This window comes from Camellia sinensis, chromosome 1, assembly GCF_055761805.1.
Source record: "Camellia sinensis isolate YWXY chromosome 1, ASM5576180v1, whole genome shotgun sequence".
NCBI classification, from domain to species: Eukaryota; Viridiplantae; Streptophyta; class Magnoliopsida; order Ericales; family Theaceae; genus Camellia; species Camellia sinensis.
In genome coordinates, this window is record NC_138961.1 from 236,704,470 (window position 1) to 236,721,471 (window position 17,002).

At 38.7% G+C, this 17,002-nt stretch overlaps 1 protein-coding gene across 1 annotated transcript; it reads left to right on the plus strand.

Moving 5' to 3' along the window:
* Positions 1-218: 218 nt before the first annotated feature.
* On the plus strand, positions 219-1,938 carry LOC114256993 (UDP-glycosyltransferase 708G1). Its single transcript, XM_028196706.2, has one exon. It carries the CDS (start codon positions 270-272, stop codon positions 1,710-1,712), a length of 1,443 nt encoding a protein of 480 aa, XP_028052507.2. The 5' UTR covers positions 219-269; the 3' UTR covers positions 1,713-1,938.
* The last annotated feature ends 15,064 nt before the right edge of the window (positions 1,939-17,002 follow it).

Below are 17,002 nucleotides of genomic sequence, written 5' to 3' on the forward strand. Positions count from 1 at the left end.
TAGGGCATGTTTGTTTGGGTGGACATGAGCTTGGGATTGGACTAATAGTCCAATAAAATTATTAATCCGATGTTTGGTTAAACAATTGAAGTAGGGACTAATTATTTTAAACTTGACTATTAGTTAAGATAGGATACATAATCCAACGGATTCATAATCCTAGGACTATTAGTCATGGGAATGCTAATCCAGTCCGCCCAAACAAACATGGCCCTAGTGTATATATAAGTCGAACCGAAGTCAAGAAAAATACAGAATCATCCACAAAGATGGGTGATCAAAAAATAGTTTCCGCGTCACCGATAATGGCGAACGCCGACGATTTTTCGGGAAAATCGCCTCATGTTGCTGTCCTACCCGGCGCCGGCATGGGTCATCTGACTCCGGCCCTCCGGCTAGCCGCAATGCTATCTTCACGAGGCTGTCTCGTAACTCTAATTGCAGTCAAGCCTACTGTCTCTGCTGCTGAGTCCACCACCATCTCTAACTTCTTCTCCACCTACCCACATATCAATCGTCTCGATTTTGAAATCCTTCCCCGTAAGCCCCCCAGTTCTACCAACGACGACCCTTTCTTCATTCAATTCGAAGCCATTAGTCGCTCTGTTGTTCACCTTCTCAAGCCTCTCTTGTTATCTTCCTCTCCACCTCTCTCTGCTATCTTCTCTGATTTCACTGTTTCCATGACTCTCACTCCTATTCTTGAGGAACTCTGCATACCCAATTACGTTCTCTCCGTTACCTGCGCTAGATTTCTCTCTCTCCTGGCTTACCTTCCTTACTTGATCAATGAAAACTCTCCGAAATTCGGTGAATCCGATGACTATGTGCACATCCCAGGTTTATCCCCACTGCCTCTGTCAACTATTCCTCCACCATTCTTCAATCCAACTCTGTTCTTCACGTCGTTTGCAATATCGAACGCTCTGTTTCTACCGAAAGCGAAAGGTATTTTGGTAAACACCTTTGAGCGATTCGAACCCGACACACTCGCTGCACTCAACAATGGCAGAGTCTTAAGTAACCTCCCACCTGTTCACCCAATTGGCCCATTAGAGCCTTACAAGCTCGAAAAAGGAGAACAACTTTCATGGTTAGACGACCAGAGTGTTAAATCTGTGGTGTACGTTTGCTTCGGAAACAGAACAGCCATGTCAAAGGACCAAATCAGAGAACTTGGAGATGGGTTAGAGAGAAGCGGGTGTCCATTCTTGTGGGTTTTGAAATCCAGCAAAGTAGACAAAGAAGACACCGAAGAGATTGAAGATTTGCTTGGCGATTCGTTTCTGGAAAGGATAAAAAACAGGGGAATCGTAGTGAAAGCATGGGTAAATCAGGAGCAAGTTCTAGCACACCCTGCCATTGGGGGTTTCGTCAGCCACGCTGGATGGAATTCGGTGATGGAAGCGGCTCGGTACGGCGTGCCGCTGTTGGCGTGGCCTCCACACGGCGACCAGAGGGTGATTTCAGAGGTGGTCGAGAATGCTGGGTTTGGGGTGTGGGTGAGAGATTGGGGTTGGGGTGGAGAGAGGGTGGTGAAAGGGGAAGAGATTGGAGGGAAGGTTAAACAGCTGATGAGTGATGAGAAGTTGAGGAATAGAGCTATGGAGGTTGAGGAAGAAGCTAGGAAGGCTTTTCAAGATGCTAATGGGAGCTCTGAGAAGGCATTGATGGGAATTATTGAAACGTTGAGGCTTGCAGAGACTGCCTAACTGGTGGTTGTTTCTTGATTTTTGATCATTCTGTTGAAAATCTCGATCACCCACCCTTCCCTTTTCAAATAAATGCCGGGATTCAATAATTTTGGTGTTTTTTCTTTCTTTCTTTCATGTAAATTTTTTTTTCAATATGACGTTGGGTTGAGTTGAGTGTCTTTGTATTTGGTCAATTGGTGTTTGGTTTGGACAAATGCATATCTATAAAGTTTGTAATTTCCAATTTGAAGTTTGTTGGGTGTCTCACTATATTTGGTTGATGCCTAATGTTGACAAATGCTTCAAATGTTTCCATAGACACACACAATGAGTTAAAAGGCTTTTTTCAAATTCACATATCTAATTTTAGAGAACTTAAGGCTGTGTTTGGTAAGGCTCGTAAACTATATTTTCACCTTCCTATTTGTGCTAGACGTTTGAATACATATTTGAAAATATAATTCTACCATAGAGTTCAAAATGATATTCAAATTCCCGTTTGGCACATTTCTCCCTTTGTTCAATCTCCACTGTAAAAAGCTTCCAAACGTACATATTCTCTCTCTTCAGTCTTCGCAATTTTTGAAAAACTTTACGTGCAGAGAAAATAAAAGCTAAAGATCAAAGCTTAAGATTCTTCACGGGTCTCGTCTTCTCTCTTTGAACTAAACTGTGAGCTTCAAATCATTACCATGTCTGTGAACCCCCTTTCCATCCATAAATTCGCATCTACCAGCTCCCAGAAATCAACGGAGTTTCACTTTGTGCGTTGTGGAAGATTCACCCTCCGGGAAACGAAACAACGACAACAAAGAGGTAAGTAAATCACAAATTCGTCTGGAAATTATGTGTGGGTTATATATATCTCACTAATTTGCACCTTCATTCCCAAATTAATTTGTCTCGGGCCAAATACGGCTCAATCTCCCTCTGTTGTTGTTGTTGGCGTGGTGGCCTCAGATTAGAGGTTTCACCACGTTCAAGTCTCGTTTTTTTTATTCTAGGCATGATTACAGTGTGAATGATGGGTTTTGGAGGTGGGAAATTTCTGATGTGAGGTAAGGAAATGGAGTGAAAATGTAAGCAATAGGGAAACGAAATGGAAGAAACTTCAACTGAGGCTTGGACTGAGCTAAAATCGGTTGACCGGTCGGATAACCCATCGGTTGACCTAGAGGTTGACCGGTGGCAGTGGGGTTCTGTGAGTGATCTGTTTAGCTGATCTGTGATGGCTTTGTTGGCTTCTCCTCGCCAACCTTCAAATGTGAAAGCTTTGTAATTTACAACTCACTGAATTTTTAAACATTTTTCTTCTGTGTTTGTCTTCAAAATGGCTTTGGTATAGGCTTTCTTATAAACTCAGGCCTTGTTTGGCAAGTCGCTGTTTTAGCCTAAAAGTTAAAAAGTTACTAAAAAAATAAATAAGTCAACAACTTATACCAAAAAGTCAAAAATTCACTTTTCTCTCTACTTTTTACATATCTTTTCGTAAAAAGTCAAAAAGTCATCCCAAACATATTAATTTTTTTTACCTCATATTTTAACTAAAAAATTAAAAAATTATTAAAACAGTCTGTTCCGAAACAAGATCTCAATTTCAGTTGAAGAAATTCTTGACAGTAGGTGTCGGTGATGGATGGTTGTAAGATTCATTTATCAATAATGGAGGTGGTTGAACATATACATCGGTTGGAAAATGAGTGAGAGCACTAATTAGTGCTATCACTAATGATGTGGCAGTGACCCCCACCATAAATGATTTGATATTTTGGTCTTGATGTTGTATTTTTTTTTTTTTTATTAAGTGTCATGTTATTATTAATTTTTTTAAAACTCTAAAATTAGTGGTCTCTATCATTGTTGGCATGGGTTTGGTTGTTTTGCAGGATAGTAATGAATGTTGATCAGCTCACTTCATAAAGCTTCACCAAGCCTCTGACTCATCTTCATCAATGCCGGGTACTATGCAAAAATTTAATAAATCAAATAAAATTAAATTGTGTGTGATAAATTGAGTAGATGTTACAAAAATGATATTCAGTGTGTTTTGTTTGAGTTTTTTGAATTAAGTTTTTTAAAAATTTATTTTTTTGATTTTCATATTTTTTTATTTTTAGTGAACATTTTTTTTACTTTTTTAGATGCACCTTACTTAGACGTATCTAAAATGTAAAAAAATTGTGAAAAAATATTTTAAAAAATTAATAAATACATAAAAATATAAAAAATGTACTGAATTCTTGTATTTTTTTTAATATTTTTGGTATTTAGTGAACTTTTAAAAGATTTTTTTACAATTTTTTTTACTTTTTAGGTGTATTTATGTTAGGTGTGTCTAAAAAGTAAAAAAATTACTTAAAATATTTAAAAAATTCAGTAAAAATAAAAAATACGAAAAATAAAAAGTAGAATTTTCTGAAAAATATTTTTTTAAAAGTGGAAACAAGCAAGATTTTTTTTTTCACTCCTATATCATTTGTTAATATATTTTGGCCATTTATTTGAACATAACAAAACAATAAACAACAAATTATTTGTGCCAATAATTATTAAAAAAAAAAAAAAAACTTATCTAAAAAATATGAAAAGAAAAATAATTCGAACCAAATATACAAATCAAAATTTGTTTGACATCAGTAATTGAATATTTATTTCAATTATAAAAAAAATAATTTCCTTTGTAATTTTTTCAATTAAAAAATGATTAATGTAATTTTTTTTTATAATTAACTTTTTAATTGAATTTTAAAAAGAGTTTGCTTATGAGCTTTGATCAGAATTTTCAATAGAGTATTGAATAATATGTTTGGTTATGAGTTATAACAATTTAAAATAAGTTTTGAAAATTATTTTCAAAATCCATAACCAAATCAATTTTCTTATTTCACATGTCACATCAAACATTCAAAACTCAATTTCACACTCAATTCAAAACTCTTTTCAAAATTCATAACCAAACAAATTTTCCACACTCAAATCATAATTCCAAAACTCACAAACTCAAAATACAACTCAATTCTCAAATCATATTTAGGGTTGGTTTGGGGTGTCCTAAAAAAGTGCACTTTTTGTCTTTTTACGAAAAGATATACAGAAAAGTAGAGAGGTGATGTGATGGAAAAAAGATAAATAGACAAAAAGATGGATTATATAGTCTATGCCAAATCAGCTCTTAAAAAATTCTACCAAACGCTAAGGCCCCGTTTGTTTGGAGTTATAGGGAGGAGATTTTGTTTGATAGTGAGAAGGAGAGTGTCTATTACGAATTTTATTTTCATGATTCAAATTATTTATTTTGTAATGAGTTCAATTCATAACAAAATATTAGATGGATCCAAATTATAATTTTTTCATTTGTTGCATTTGTTCCGAAAAAATAGACAACAAATTTATGTTGAAAATAAATCATTTATTTTTTTAAAAATAAATATGATAAATAAAAATATTATGATATTTGATTGATGCAACTTTTCTTTTCTTGAATGATATATATAAAAAGTCTTATAATATAAATAGTTTAGATTATTAAAACAAAACTCCTAGTAAACTTTACGAATTCTTTAAATTCTCTTGAATTGAGATATAAATTAGAGAGATGCTTTCACCCATACAAAATAATCAAGTATTCTTTCTCGTAAGATTATTTTTTCGAGTAAATGTTACAGACCAATGACAAAGAGGTTAATGAAAGGGATGACTTCTGTCCAGTCTTGAATCGATTTGGACAGTACTATTGGGTTCATGAGGGCCCACCACGGGTCCCATTTTGATAATCAGAACCGTTCAATATATAGAACTCATCGAGTATTATATGTTTGTAAAAAATCACGTTGATAGGATAACGATAGCTATATGATCAAAATAGATTTTTGTCAACCGTTAATTTATTCACCGTCCATTTTTTTTAATACAAAACTGATTTGATCACATAGTTATCGATATCCGATTAACGTGATTTTTAACAGCCATACAGTACTCGACGATTTTTACATATTGAACAGTTCAGATTATCAAAACGGGACCCGTGATGAATCCTTACGAACTCAACAGTACGGTCCAGTCCGATTAAAAACTGAACAGAAGTCATGCCCTTAATGAAACACATTATTGAGATACGGAAAGACGGCCTTGAGAACATGTAAGCATTCATTGTCCTTCATTTTGTAAAAAAATAGCAATATTATAACAAAAATGCTAGAGGTCCCAAAAATTCTACTAAAAGTTTTATCAAATGTCTCACATGGGTGTGGGACTCACATGGGACCCACACTGTGTGGGTCCCACACCTATGTGAGACATTTGGTAAAACTTTTGATAGAATATTTGGGACCTCTAGCATTACTCATATTATAAAGCTTTCAACTTGAATAAAAACGTTTATGAAAGAATAGAATCTATAATTGTTGAGGTGTATCTTTTTAGTGAAATTTGATATCCAATTGATTTGTCAAAAGAATTTTAATTTAATTTAATTTGGATATAATATATTTTATATATTATATTTAATTTTTTATAGGCCTAATAGATATTTAATAATTTATTTGATACAATTAAGACTTTAATAAAAAGTTAAGATTCAACCATATATAAAAGGGATAATTATTGATAAATCTCATTTAGAAGTGTTTTAACCCAAGAAGTCTATGAAGGAATTTTTTAACCCATTTAGTCTCATGTATGTATAATTTTATTCCATAAAGTCTTTTTTCTTGATTTAAACTATTTTCTTGGACACTTATGCCCATATATTTAATTTTGATACCCTTATAAATATTTTTTGAACGGTTAGCAATTTTATGATGTGAACATTCATATTTTAAAATTCACATTGATAGGAATGTAAAATTGGCCCATGGACGGCCCGAAACCCGTCTACGAGCCGGGGCGAGCCCGGCCCGTTGACAATGTGAATATTCACATTGACACGTTAACATTCACATTAATAAGAGTGTAAAATTGGCCCGCGTCCCATGGCGGCGCGAAACCCGCCTGCGGCCCATGGACGGGCCCAGTCCGGGCCGTTGACAATGTGAATATTCACGTTGACATGTTAATATTCACATTGATAATAGTATAAAATTGGTCCGCGGCCCATGGACGGCCAAAAGCCCGCCCGCGGCCTAGGACGGGCCCGGCCCGGCCCGTTGACAATGTGAATATTCACATTGGCATGTTAACATTCACATTAATAAGAGTATAAAATTGGCCAGCGTTCCGTGGGCGGCCAAAATCCTGCTCGCGGCCCGGGGCGGGCCCAGACCGACCCATTGACAATGTGAATATTGACATTGACATGTTAACATTCACATTAATAGGAGTGTAAAATTAGCCCCCGCCCCGTGGCTACCCAAAACCCGCCCACGGCCCGTGGGCTGCCCGGGGCAGGCCCAGCCCGTTGACAATGTGAATATTCACATTGACATGTTAATATTCACATTGATAAGAGTATAAAATTGGCCCGCGCCCCGTGGCTGCCCAAAACCCGCCCACGGCTCGTAGGCAACCCGGGGCAGGCCCGGCCCAGCCTGTTGACAATGTGAATATTCACACTGACATGTTAACATTCACATTGATAAGAGTATAAAATTGGCCCGTGCCCCGTGGCTGCCCGAAACCCGCCCACAGTCCGTGGGCGGCCCGGGGTGGGCCCGACCCGGCCTGTTGACAATGTGAATATTCAAATTGACATGTTAACATTCATATTGATAAGAGTATAAAATTGGCCCATGGCCCATGGGCGGCCAAAAGCCCGCCCGCAGCCCGGGGCGGGCCCGGCCTATTGACAATGTGAATATTCACATTAACATGTTAACATTCACATTGATAAGAGTGTAAAACTGGCCCGCAGCCCGTGGACGGCCCGAAGCCCGACCGCAGCCCGAGGCGGGCTTGGCCCAACCCGTGACAATGTGAATATTCACATTGACATGTTAACATTAATATTGATAGGAGTGCAAAATTTGCCCGCTGCCTGAAGCTCGCCTGCGGCCCAGAGTAGGCCCAGCCCGGCCCGTTGACAATGTGAATATTCACATTGACATGTTAACATGCACATTGATAGGAATGTAGAATTGGCCCGCCGCCCGCGGGTTAACAAAGTTGTGCCTGTGGAAAAATCAGTGGGTTAACAAAGTTGATCATTATTCAGTAGGTTAATTGGTTAAGGTGTGGATATGTGTGTATTGCTTTCATAAACAAGCAATAAAGCTGCTCTCCTTCGTCTGGTTCAGTTATCAGTTTTGATTTAGGCGCGTTATTTTGAGTCTTCTATAATTTTATTTCGAAAATTTTTAATCTATTTAGTGAGATATTTTCTCTTATTTATTTGTGATTATTTAGAATTTACCTAAGGGTGGTTTGTGAGACCATTCGTGTCTCATTTGTAATCGTTTAAAAACTTTTTGGTTGATAATGGAATTGGATTTTGGTCCCGTGGACGTACCTCACATTAAAGGAACCATGTAAAATTTTTGTGTCACTGTTGATTTAATTTTTGCGCATTAGTTTTTATTTTCCTTGATTTATTTACTTGTGAAAAATCATATATTTTCCCTAACAACTGGTGTACGAGAAGGAGATATTCGTCGCTGTCCGTACTCCTTGCGTCCAAGCTCCGTATCTATCCAATCAATCTGAAAACACAACGGCGGCAAGCTACCCGGCGGTGTGTTGCCGGAAAACCCTTCCGACGGTCAAGTTAGCACACACTCTAAAAGAGGGTGAGAGAGGAGCTGAATCAATGTTAAAGTTTATCTCACCAGAAAATGTTCTATCCTCAGCATGGAGGGCGCAGTCACGTCTATATACTTCATGCGCTCACCTCTGTATCCATTCGCCCATTGACACGTGGACTTGCTCTCCTACATGTCAACGCAAATTCAGCTAAGCACCACCTAACCAAACCGCCAATCGGCGTTGGTGCGAACAGGCAACCCGGCGGCACTAACCCAGCCTCCTACGACTGTATTACTTTACGAGACAAACAGTGCTCCTCGCCAAGCTTCATGACAACCGAGCTCAGTAGCCCTCCTGTAACAACCCAAATTTTTAATTATTCTGTAGAATTTATACTAATATTATTTAATCACAGTTAGGGAAAATATATCATTTTTTGTATATTATTATGGGTAATTTTGTAAAACAATATGATTATTAAAATTTAGGGGTCAAAATGTAAATAAATAATTAAGTTTAGATAAGCTTAAATTAATTTAGATAAATTTGAATTAATGGGGGAGTGATGGGAGCACAGCACGTGGCAGTCCGTGGCTTGGTGCCCACGGCTGCCTTTTCTATATATTAGTGAGGGATGTGCTCAGAAGGTAACAAAGAGAAAGGAAAAGTAAAGAGAAAGAAAGGAAAATGAGAGAAAAAAGAGAAGGAAGAGGAAGAAAAGAAAGAAAAATAATAGAAGGTGAAAGGGTATTTGGTAGTGGAAAAAAAGAGTGAGATATTAAAATTAAGATGAGTTATATTATACCTTGAGTTATCAAAATGTATTTTACTTATGTTTGACTTACCATATCTATTTTATACAAGTTATGTTTTATAAATTATTATTTCAGTTATGTGGATTATTATGTACGGATTATATTTGAAAGAATATTTAACTATAACCTTATATACAAATAGGTTTTGTAAGTATCACTATGGGAGTCCCACATCTTGGGGGACTTAAATAACCATTGGCCCCTGCTTGACCGCTTTGTGGTCTCCTGTTTGTCATGAATTCATTGACCCCTAATCTGATTGTCACTCCAGTGACCCATGTCCTATTCTGTACCGTGGTTATAGTTATTGACGTAATTTTCTGTCTTATATGTCAAATGATTTCTGCATGATATATATTATGTATTTTAATATCAAGCTCTATTTAGTCTCATAATTATCCATAGTGAATTTTATGCCCTTATACTCTTAGTATAATATTTCTTACTCTGCAATGTGTTTATAGTTGTTTACCACTTTCAGGTGACATGTCAGGTCCAGCGTGTGGGGTAGGCACAAAGCACTTGTAGACATAGTTCAGCTCTGGCAATGTAATTAAATAGAAGCTCCAATGATTATTTTAGTACCATCACTTAAATATTCTTCCGCTCGCGTTTATTAATTTGTTTATGAATTGGCCGAAGGTAACTTCAGTTATTGGGCATCACGATACTTAACCCTTGGGTACAGGGAGCGAGTCGTGACAAGTGGTATCAGAGCCAGGTTTTAAAAAAATAAAATAAACCATCATTGGAGCATGGGACACACGCACATTTAAGAAGAAGGATAGCGGGTAATTAGTACCTAAATATTATATTTTGTTAGTCGATTTAATTATATTATAATTTTATATGATTTTATATATATATTAATTTTTTTTTTGTGCATAATTTGTGAAGGATATGAGGTATAATTTATATTTGTTATGGCAAAAGAAGGAAAAGAAATAAAGGATGTCGGGCTCAAAGACCCACCAAAATTAAATACACATTATTTCTAATTCATTATTCAAAAAAAAAAAAAATTTCATTTCAACTTTTTAAAAGTGGGTTCAAATTTTAAAAATACTAATTTTGAAACTATTTCCCATCAATGAAAAGTTTATCTCAAATTTTTTCAACTCATTGTGGTCTCATTTTATTTTTATTTATTTTTTTATCGTAAATAAAACGAGTGAAAAGTTTTTAAAGTCACCTATTATTTCTCATTTTGGCCCAAACCAATTTTTGACAACTAAACAGCGAGTTGTTTTTGGTAAAGTTTTTTTTTTTTTGAGGTAATATTTTTTATCAGACTAATAATCTAATATATATTTATCAGAGTGCACAGCGGATAGTTGCACATATAACAAATTTCGAGAACAAAATTTTAAAAGGAGGAAAGATTGTAACAATCCAGATTTTTAATTATTCTGTAGAATTTATACTAATATTATTTAATCACAGTTAGGGAAAATATATCATTTTTTATATATTATTATGAGTAATTTTGTAAAATAATATAATTATTAAAAATTTAAGAGTTAAAATATAAATAAATAATTAAGTTTAGATAAACTTGAATTAATTTAGATAAATTTAAATTAATGGAAGAATGATTGGAGCATGGCACGTGGCAGTCCGTGGCTTGGTGCCCACGGCTGCCTTTTCTATATAATAGGGAGGATGTGCTCACAAGGTAACAAAGAGAAAGGAAAAGTAAAGAGAAAGAAAGGAAAAGGAGAGAAATGAGAGAGAGAAAAAAATAATGGACGGTGAAAGGGTTTTTGGTGTTGGAAAGAAAGAGTGAGGTATTAAAATTAAGGTGAGTTATATTATATCTTGGGTTATCAAAATGTATTTTACTTATGTTTGACTTACCATATCTATTTTATACAAGTTATGCTTTATAAATTATTATCAACTATATTATTATTCCAGTTACGTGGATTATTTTCTGAACCCTATTTGTTAAAAGAAAACCCATGGATATGTTTGTTTATATTTGAAAGAATATTTGACTATGACCTTATATACAAATAGGTTTTGTAAGTACTACCACGGGAGTCCCACGCCTTGGGGGACTTAAATAACCATTGGTCCCTGCTTGATAGCTTTGTGGTCCCCTGTTTGTCATGGATCCATTGACCGCTGTTCTGATTATCACTCCAGTGACCCCTGTCTTGTTCTGTACCGTGGTTATAGTTATTTACGTAATTTTTGTCTTATATGTCAAATGATTTCTGTATGATATATATTATGTATTTTAATATCAAACTCTGTTTAACCCCATAATTATTCATGGTGAATTTTATGCCCTTATACTCTTAGTATAATATTTCTCACTCTGCCATGTGCTTATAGTTGTTTACCACTTTAAGGTGACATGTCAGGGCCAGCGTGTGGGGTAGGCACAAAGCACTTGTAGAAATAGTTCAGCTCTGGCAATGTAATTAAATAGAAGCTCCAATGATTATTTTAGTACCCTCACTTAAATATTCTTCTGCTCGCGTTTATTAATTTGTTTATGAATTGGCCGAAGGTAACTTCAGTTATTGGCCATCACGATACTTAACTCTGGGGTACGGGGAGCGGGTCGTGACACCTCTGCTATGACCGAGCTCCTGCTTGGTTGAGCCAGTCTGTGGAGGACCTTACTCCCCGAGCTAAACGAGCGACCCATAGAAACCGGGCTAGCAGAGAATCATCTCGGCCAAATTGGGTCTGGACTTCAACTGAGCAAACTTCCCCTGGAACAGCCCAGCCCAACTCGGCCAAAACATGTCTGGTCCAATCTCCTCGACCCCTACCACGGCCCAAAGCTATATTATGAAATCTCCCTCTCAATTGCCCCTTAATTCCGTCCGCACACGCGTGACCGGAATTACAATACTAGGCCAGGCTAGACTCTTTGCCCATTGGTTCCCTTTGCCCAACTGTTAACTTCTAATCCCTTCTGCTATAACACGATTAGGACTACTAAACTTTAGCTCAGTTTACTGTTCAACATTGAGATAGCTCGGTTATGACCTTCAAATGCCCCTTTCAACCATCATACTTGGGCAGTAGAAGACCAACTAATGCACGGATAATAAACCGAACAAGACATCAACACTTGCAAGCTTTGACAACCGAGCAATAATTTCTGCAACTTCAATTGAGCAACAGCTTAGAACAAAGCTATCTCAAACCAAACCAACAGTCCAGACTGAATGGCTTTGACCACCGAGCTGACAACAAGCCGAGCAATGGAGCTGAGCAAAAGTAATAGTTGATCAGACAATTAAGAAATTGCTAACAATAGTTAACCCACATGAAAAGTAATCAAAACAAATGAATATGCAAGGCATGACCGTGCAAGGAATTCAAGGCGGGGCCCAGGTCTTGACTTTTCCAAAGCCAAACCAATTTTGTAATGAAAATGCTCGGTGGATCCCATTTGAAAATCTAACTCGTGCACTAATTCAATAACAAACATATTAAACATATTAATTAATATGTTTGTGCTTGGAGGGCCCCATCATAAAACTTTGAAACAATCCAATGCTTTGATGTAGAATTCCATTGGTGACCGAGCAACTTTCTGTCTCAATAAACTGAATTAAAAAAAATACCCACTACTGAGCTGTAATTTTGCATCAACTCACAATTCCTCAATTTTGACACTGAACTAGGAACTACGCACATAGCCGAGCTATAATTGCCTTGTGCTCTCCACCGAGTTATGGACTTCACTTGCTAATTTTGAAACCGAACACATAGCTCATTTTGCAATAGTTGAGCCAATTGCCTTTAGGTAATAACACTTGCTCCAAAACCGAACTAAATTCCTTTAGCTCTACAGCGGAGCTAAGAATGTTGCCCCTGGTTCATAATCGAGCTACCTCAAAATTATCATCTCATGGCGCTCTACAACCGAGTAACCAGGCTATTTTCTCAACAAATTTTTTAACCGAGCTCTATGGGCCAATTCTGCGTTAGAATGAGCTCGCCAAGAGCAGTTGTTAATTTTCGTAAAGAATTTGCAAATCCCAAATGACATCCACTTTGAGCTAGCCAGTGAGGGGATAGAGTCTTGAGGCCGATTTGATTCGGACCCCTTTACGTTTATCTTGAACTAGCCAAGTCTTTGTGCTACTCTTTTTTCTGGAGCTTTATGCAAATCTCAAACAAATCTTCAACTTTTATCTTGCCGAGCAAAATCTACTTTTAGGCAAGGAATGCATGTGTTTGAACAGAACATCAACTTTTTTGGTCGAACTAAATCATCTCGGCCAAAAGCCTTACGAGTTGATCAAAACATCAAAAGCCTTAGCCGAGTTAAATCATCTTGGCGAGAAATCTTCGAAGTTGAACCAGTCATCAAAAAGCCTTAACCGAGCTAAATCATCTCAACCAAAAGTCTTGGAGTTGAACAAAACATTAACCTCCATGGCCGAGCTAAATCATCTCAGTTAAGAGCTTTCAAAGTTGAACACAACATCAACTTCCTTGAGCGAGCCAAATCATCTCGGTCAAAAATCTTGGAGTTGAACAAAACATCAACCTCTATGGCCGAGCTAAATCATCTTAGCCAAAAGCTTCCAAAGTTGAACAAAACATCAACTTCCTTGACCGAGCTAAATCATCTCGGCCAAAAGCTTGGGAGTTGGACATATCATCAACTCGTTTGACCGAGCAACATCCGCTTAGTGGAGCTCCGGGTTGAACAAATCATCAATTCGGCCTGCCGAGTAAGGTCACCTTGGCCAAGAAAGTTGGAATGGAACGATTTATCAACTTGTTCGATCGAGCGACATCCTACTCAGTGGAGCTCCAAGTTGAACAACTCATCAATTCGGCTTGCCGGGTAAGGTCACCTCGGCCAAGAAAGTTGAATAATTCATCAACTCATTTGGCCGAGCAACATCCACTTACCGACTCTTCGAGCTAAGCAAGTCATCAACTCATTTGATTGAGCAATATCTGCTCGGTGGATAATTCTAAAGTTGATAAAATCTATCAACTATCCTCTTGCTGAGCAAAGATCTTTTTGGCAAGATCAAGTCATTGAGATCAACCTTACTGCTTTCCCCCCAATCTAGGCTCTTGCATTAAACTTACACTAGCAAAGCAGTGACCCAGACTAAATGTGATGCCCCTAGACCGTGTTCACTCTTCGACTGAATAAATCATCAGTTTCTATTAAAAGTTTTTGGGCAAAATCGGCTCGGCGACTTCTTAGCGAGCAAAATTCAGTTCGGTAAGAAATCTCAAAGTTGGCAAGCAAAGTTAGCCGGCAACTTGCTTCTTGGCGAGCAAGATCAGCTCGACAAGGAACTCCAAGGTCGGCGAGTAAGGTCCGTTCCGCGACTTGTTTCTTGGCAAGCAAGATCAGCTCGACAAGGAACTCCAAGGTCGGCGAGTAAAGTCCGCTCCACGACATGCTTCTTGGCAAGCAAGATCAGCTCGACAAGGAACTTGAAAGTTGGCGAGCAAAGTCAGCTCGGCAACTTGCTTCTTGGCAAGCAAAATCAACTCGGCAAGAAATTCTAAAGTTGATTAAAACCATCAACAAACCTCTTGCCGAGTAAAATCCACCCGGCAAGGAATTCCAGAGTTGAACAAAACTATCAACAAACCTCTCGCCGAGCAAAATCCGCCAGGCGAGGAATTCCAAAGTTGATAAAACCATCAACAAACCTTTTGCCGAGCAAAATTCGCCTGGCATGGAGTTTTGATCCTTCCGTCAAAATGGTCATTAGTTGCCCCTTGGACCGCCCTAAATCCGCTTGGCGAGGCAAAAATACAACAATTTTCAAGAAAATTGTCTACTTGTTTCATTATGCCAATGGCAAAAAGGGTTACAAAATAGAACTAAGAACAAAACTTTAGATTGGCAGAGTTCAATGTTTTGGAAATGGATTGGCCATTTACATTCTGTGAGTTTTATGCCCATTTTCCTCGGCCTTTTTACTGACGTCTTCCAAAAACCGAAATGCTTATATCTCTTCCATGGTAGTTTGCATGGCCATCATCTTGTCCGACTGCGTGAACCTTTCCCACTACTCTCTTGTTCTCTACTACTGGACTTGACATCACGGTAGCTGCGGCTGCATCGTCTTTAACTCGAATGTTCTCATTAATGTGTTACATGAGCAATTCCATGGTCGACAGTTGATTCATTGTGAGGGAGTCTCTCAATCGATGTCCAACTGGAAGACCGCGCTTATACTAAGTGATTGCAAGGTTAGTCGGGCAATCAAGGATCTCGTTGAAAGTCTTCCAATACTTAGTGTTATACGCTTTCAAAGAGTCACCCGGCTCCATCTTTACTCTCAAGAGATGGTTAACTTCCTTGAGCGTTTTGGCATTTGTCTTAAATTTGGTGATAAATGCCTCTGCAAACTGTTGCTATCCCTCGATGCTCTCATCTGGTAGCCTTTCGAACCATTTTAAGCCCAACTTACCTAAACTCGATGGAAAAACAAGGCACACGAGCGCATCATTTCGCCTGTGCCCAGCCATAACCTGCCGGAAGTAGCTTACGTGCATATATGGATCAGTCTTTCTGTCATAGAGCATGAACTTTTGTTGATGGAACCCGGGGGGGAGTGGTGTGTTCTTGATCTCTACGAAAAAAGGGGTGTCACTTAGCCTTGCCAACTCTCTGTCTAGTGGCGCGCGTGCCACCAAGCGTGGCTGTGGTATGGCGACTTTTTCACTGGCTCGCCCTCTAGGGACCAGCCGCTACAATGCAGGCACCCTTTGTGCCTCTTGCCAGCGAGTGCGCTCCTCCAACACATCTCTCAAGTATTTTGAACGGCCAGAGCAAGAATATCTCGACGCCGTCGTCAGATGTGAGAGGTGGAAACTGCTGTCTTGTGTGTGAGATATCATCGCCGGCACTACGTAGTCTCCAGCTCTGAAGCTTCTCGTGACGGAGAGTGAAGGGGTGCGAAGTCTATTAAGATTACCGGAGCGGCGGGAATGGACATACTCACTGTGGTTTCCCATTTCAGCGATGCTCTTTCTCTTCATCTGGCGTTTCATGGCCTCCATCTCTGTCGCTATTTTCTTGATGATGGTATCTTGGTCTCTCAGCTTGTCTTCCAAGTGTTGAGTGTGTGAATCTCGCCGTCGGCGACACTCTTTTGAAATGACAGAGCGCCCAAAAATCCTTGCGCGCTTGTCTCGCGCATCCCTAGAAAGCCCTCGTGCGGAGGTCTCCAAATCAGCCATCGTTGGAATGGCGGCAGGCTATCTCTATGCCGAACAGACTCTGGCGTGATGTCGTAGATGGCGACCAACAGAACGTCGTTGTGGATCTCCATAATAGATGACCGGAGAAGCTTGGAAGACAAGGTTTTGTCTGTTGATTTCCCACAAACGGTGCCAATTTTACGGGAAGGAGATATTCGTCTCTGTCCGTACTCCTTGCATCCAAGCTCCGTATCTATCCGATCAACCTGAAAACACAACGGCGGTGAGCTACCTGGCGGTGTGTTGCCGAAAAACCCCTCCGACGGTCAAGTTAGCACACATTCTGAGAGAAGGAGAGAGAGGAGCTGAATCAATGTTAAAGTTTCTCTCACCAGCAAATGTTTTATCCTTAGCATGGGGGCGCAGTCACGTCTATATACTTCTTGCGCTCACCTCTGCATCTATTTGCCCATTGACACATGGACCTGCTCTCCTACGTGTCAGCGCAAATTCAGCTAAGCACCACCTAACCAAACTGCCATACGGCGTTGGCGCGAACGGGCAACCCGGCGGCACTAACCCAGCCTCCTACGACCGTGTTACTTTACGAGACAAACAGTGCTTCTCGCCAAGCTCCATTACGACCGAGCTCAGTAGCCC

Excerpts from the sequence above, each read along its gene's own strand:
- LOC114256993 (XM_028196706.2), top strand. The coding sequence starts at position 270 with ATGGGTGATCAAAAAATAGTTTCCGCGTCACCGATAATGGCGAACGCC.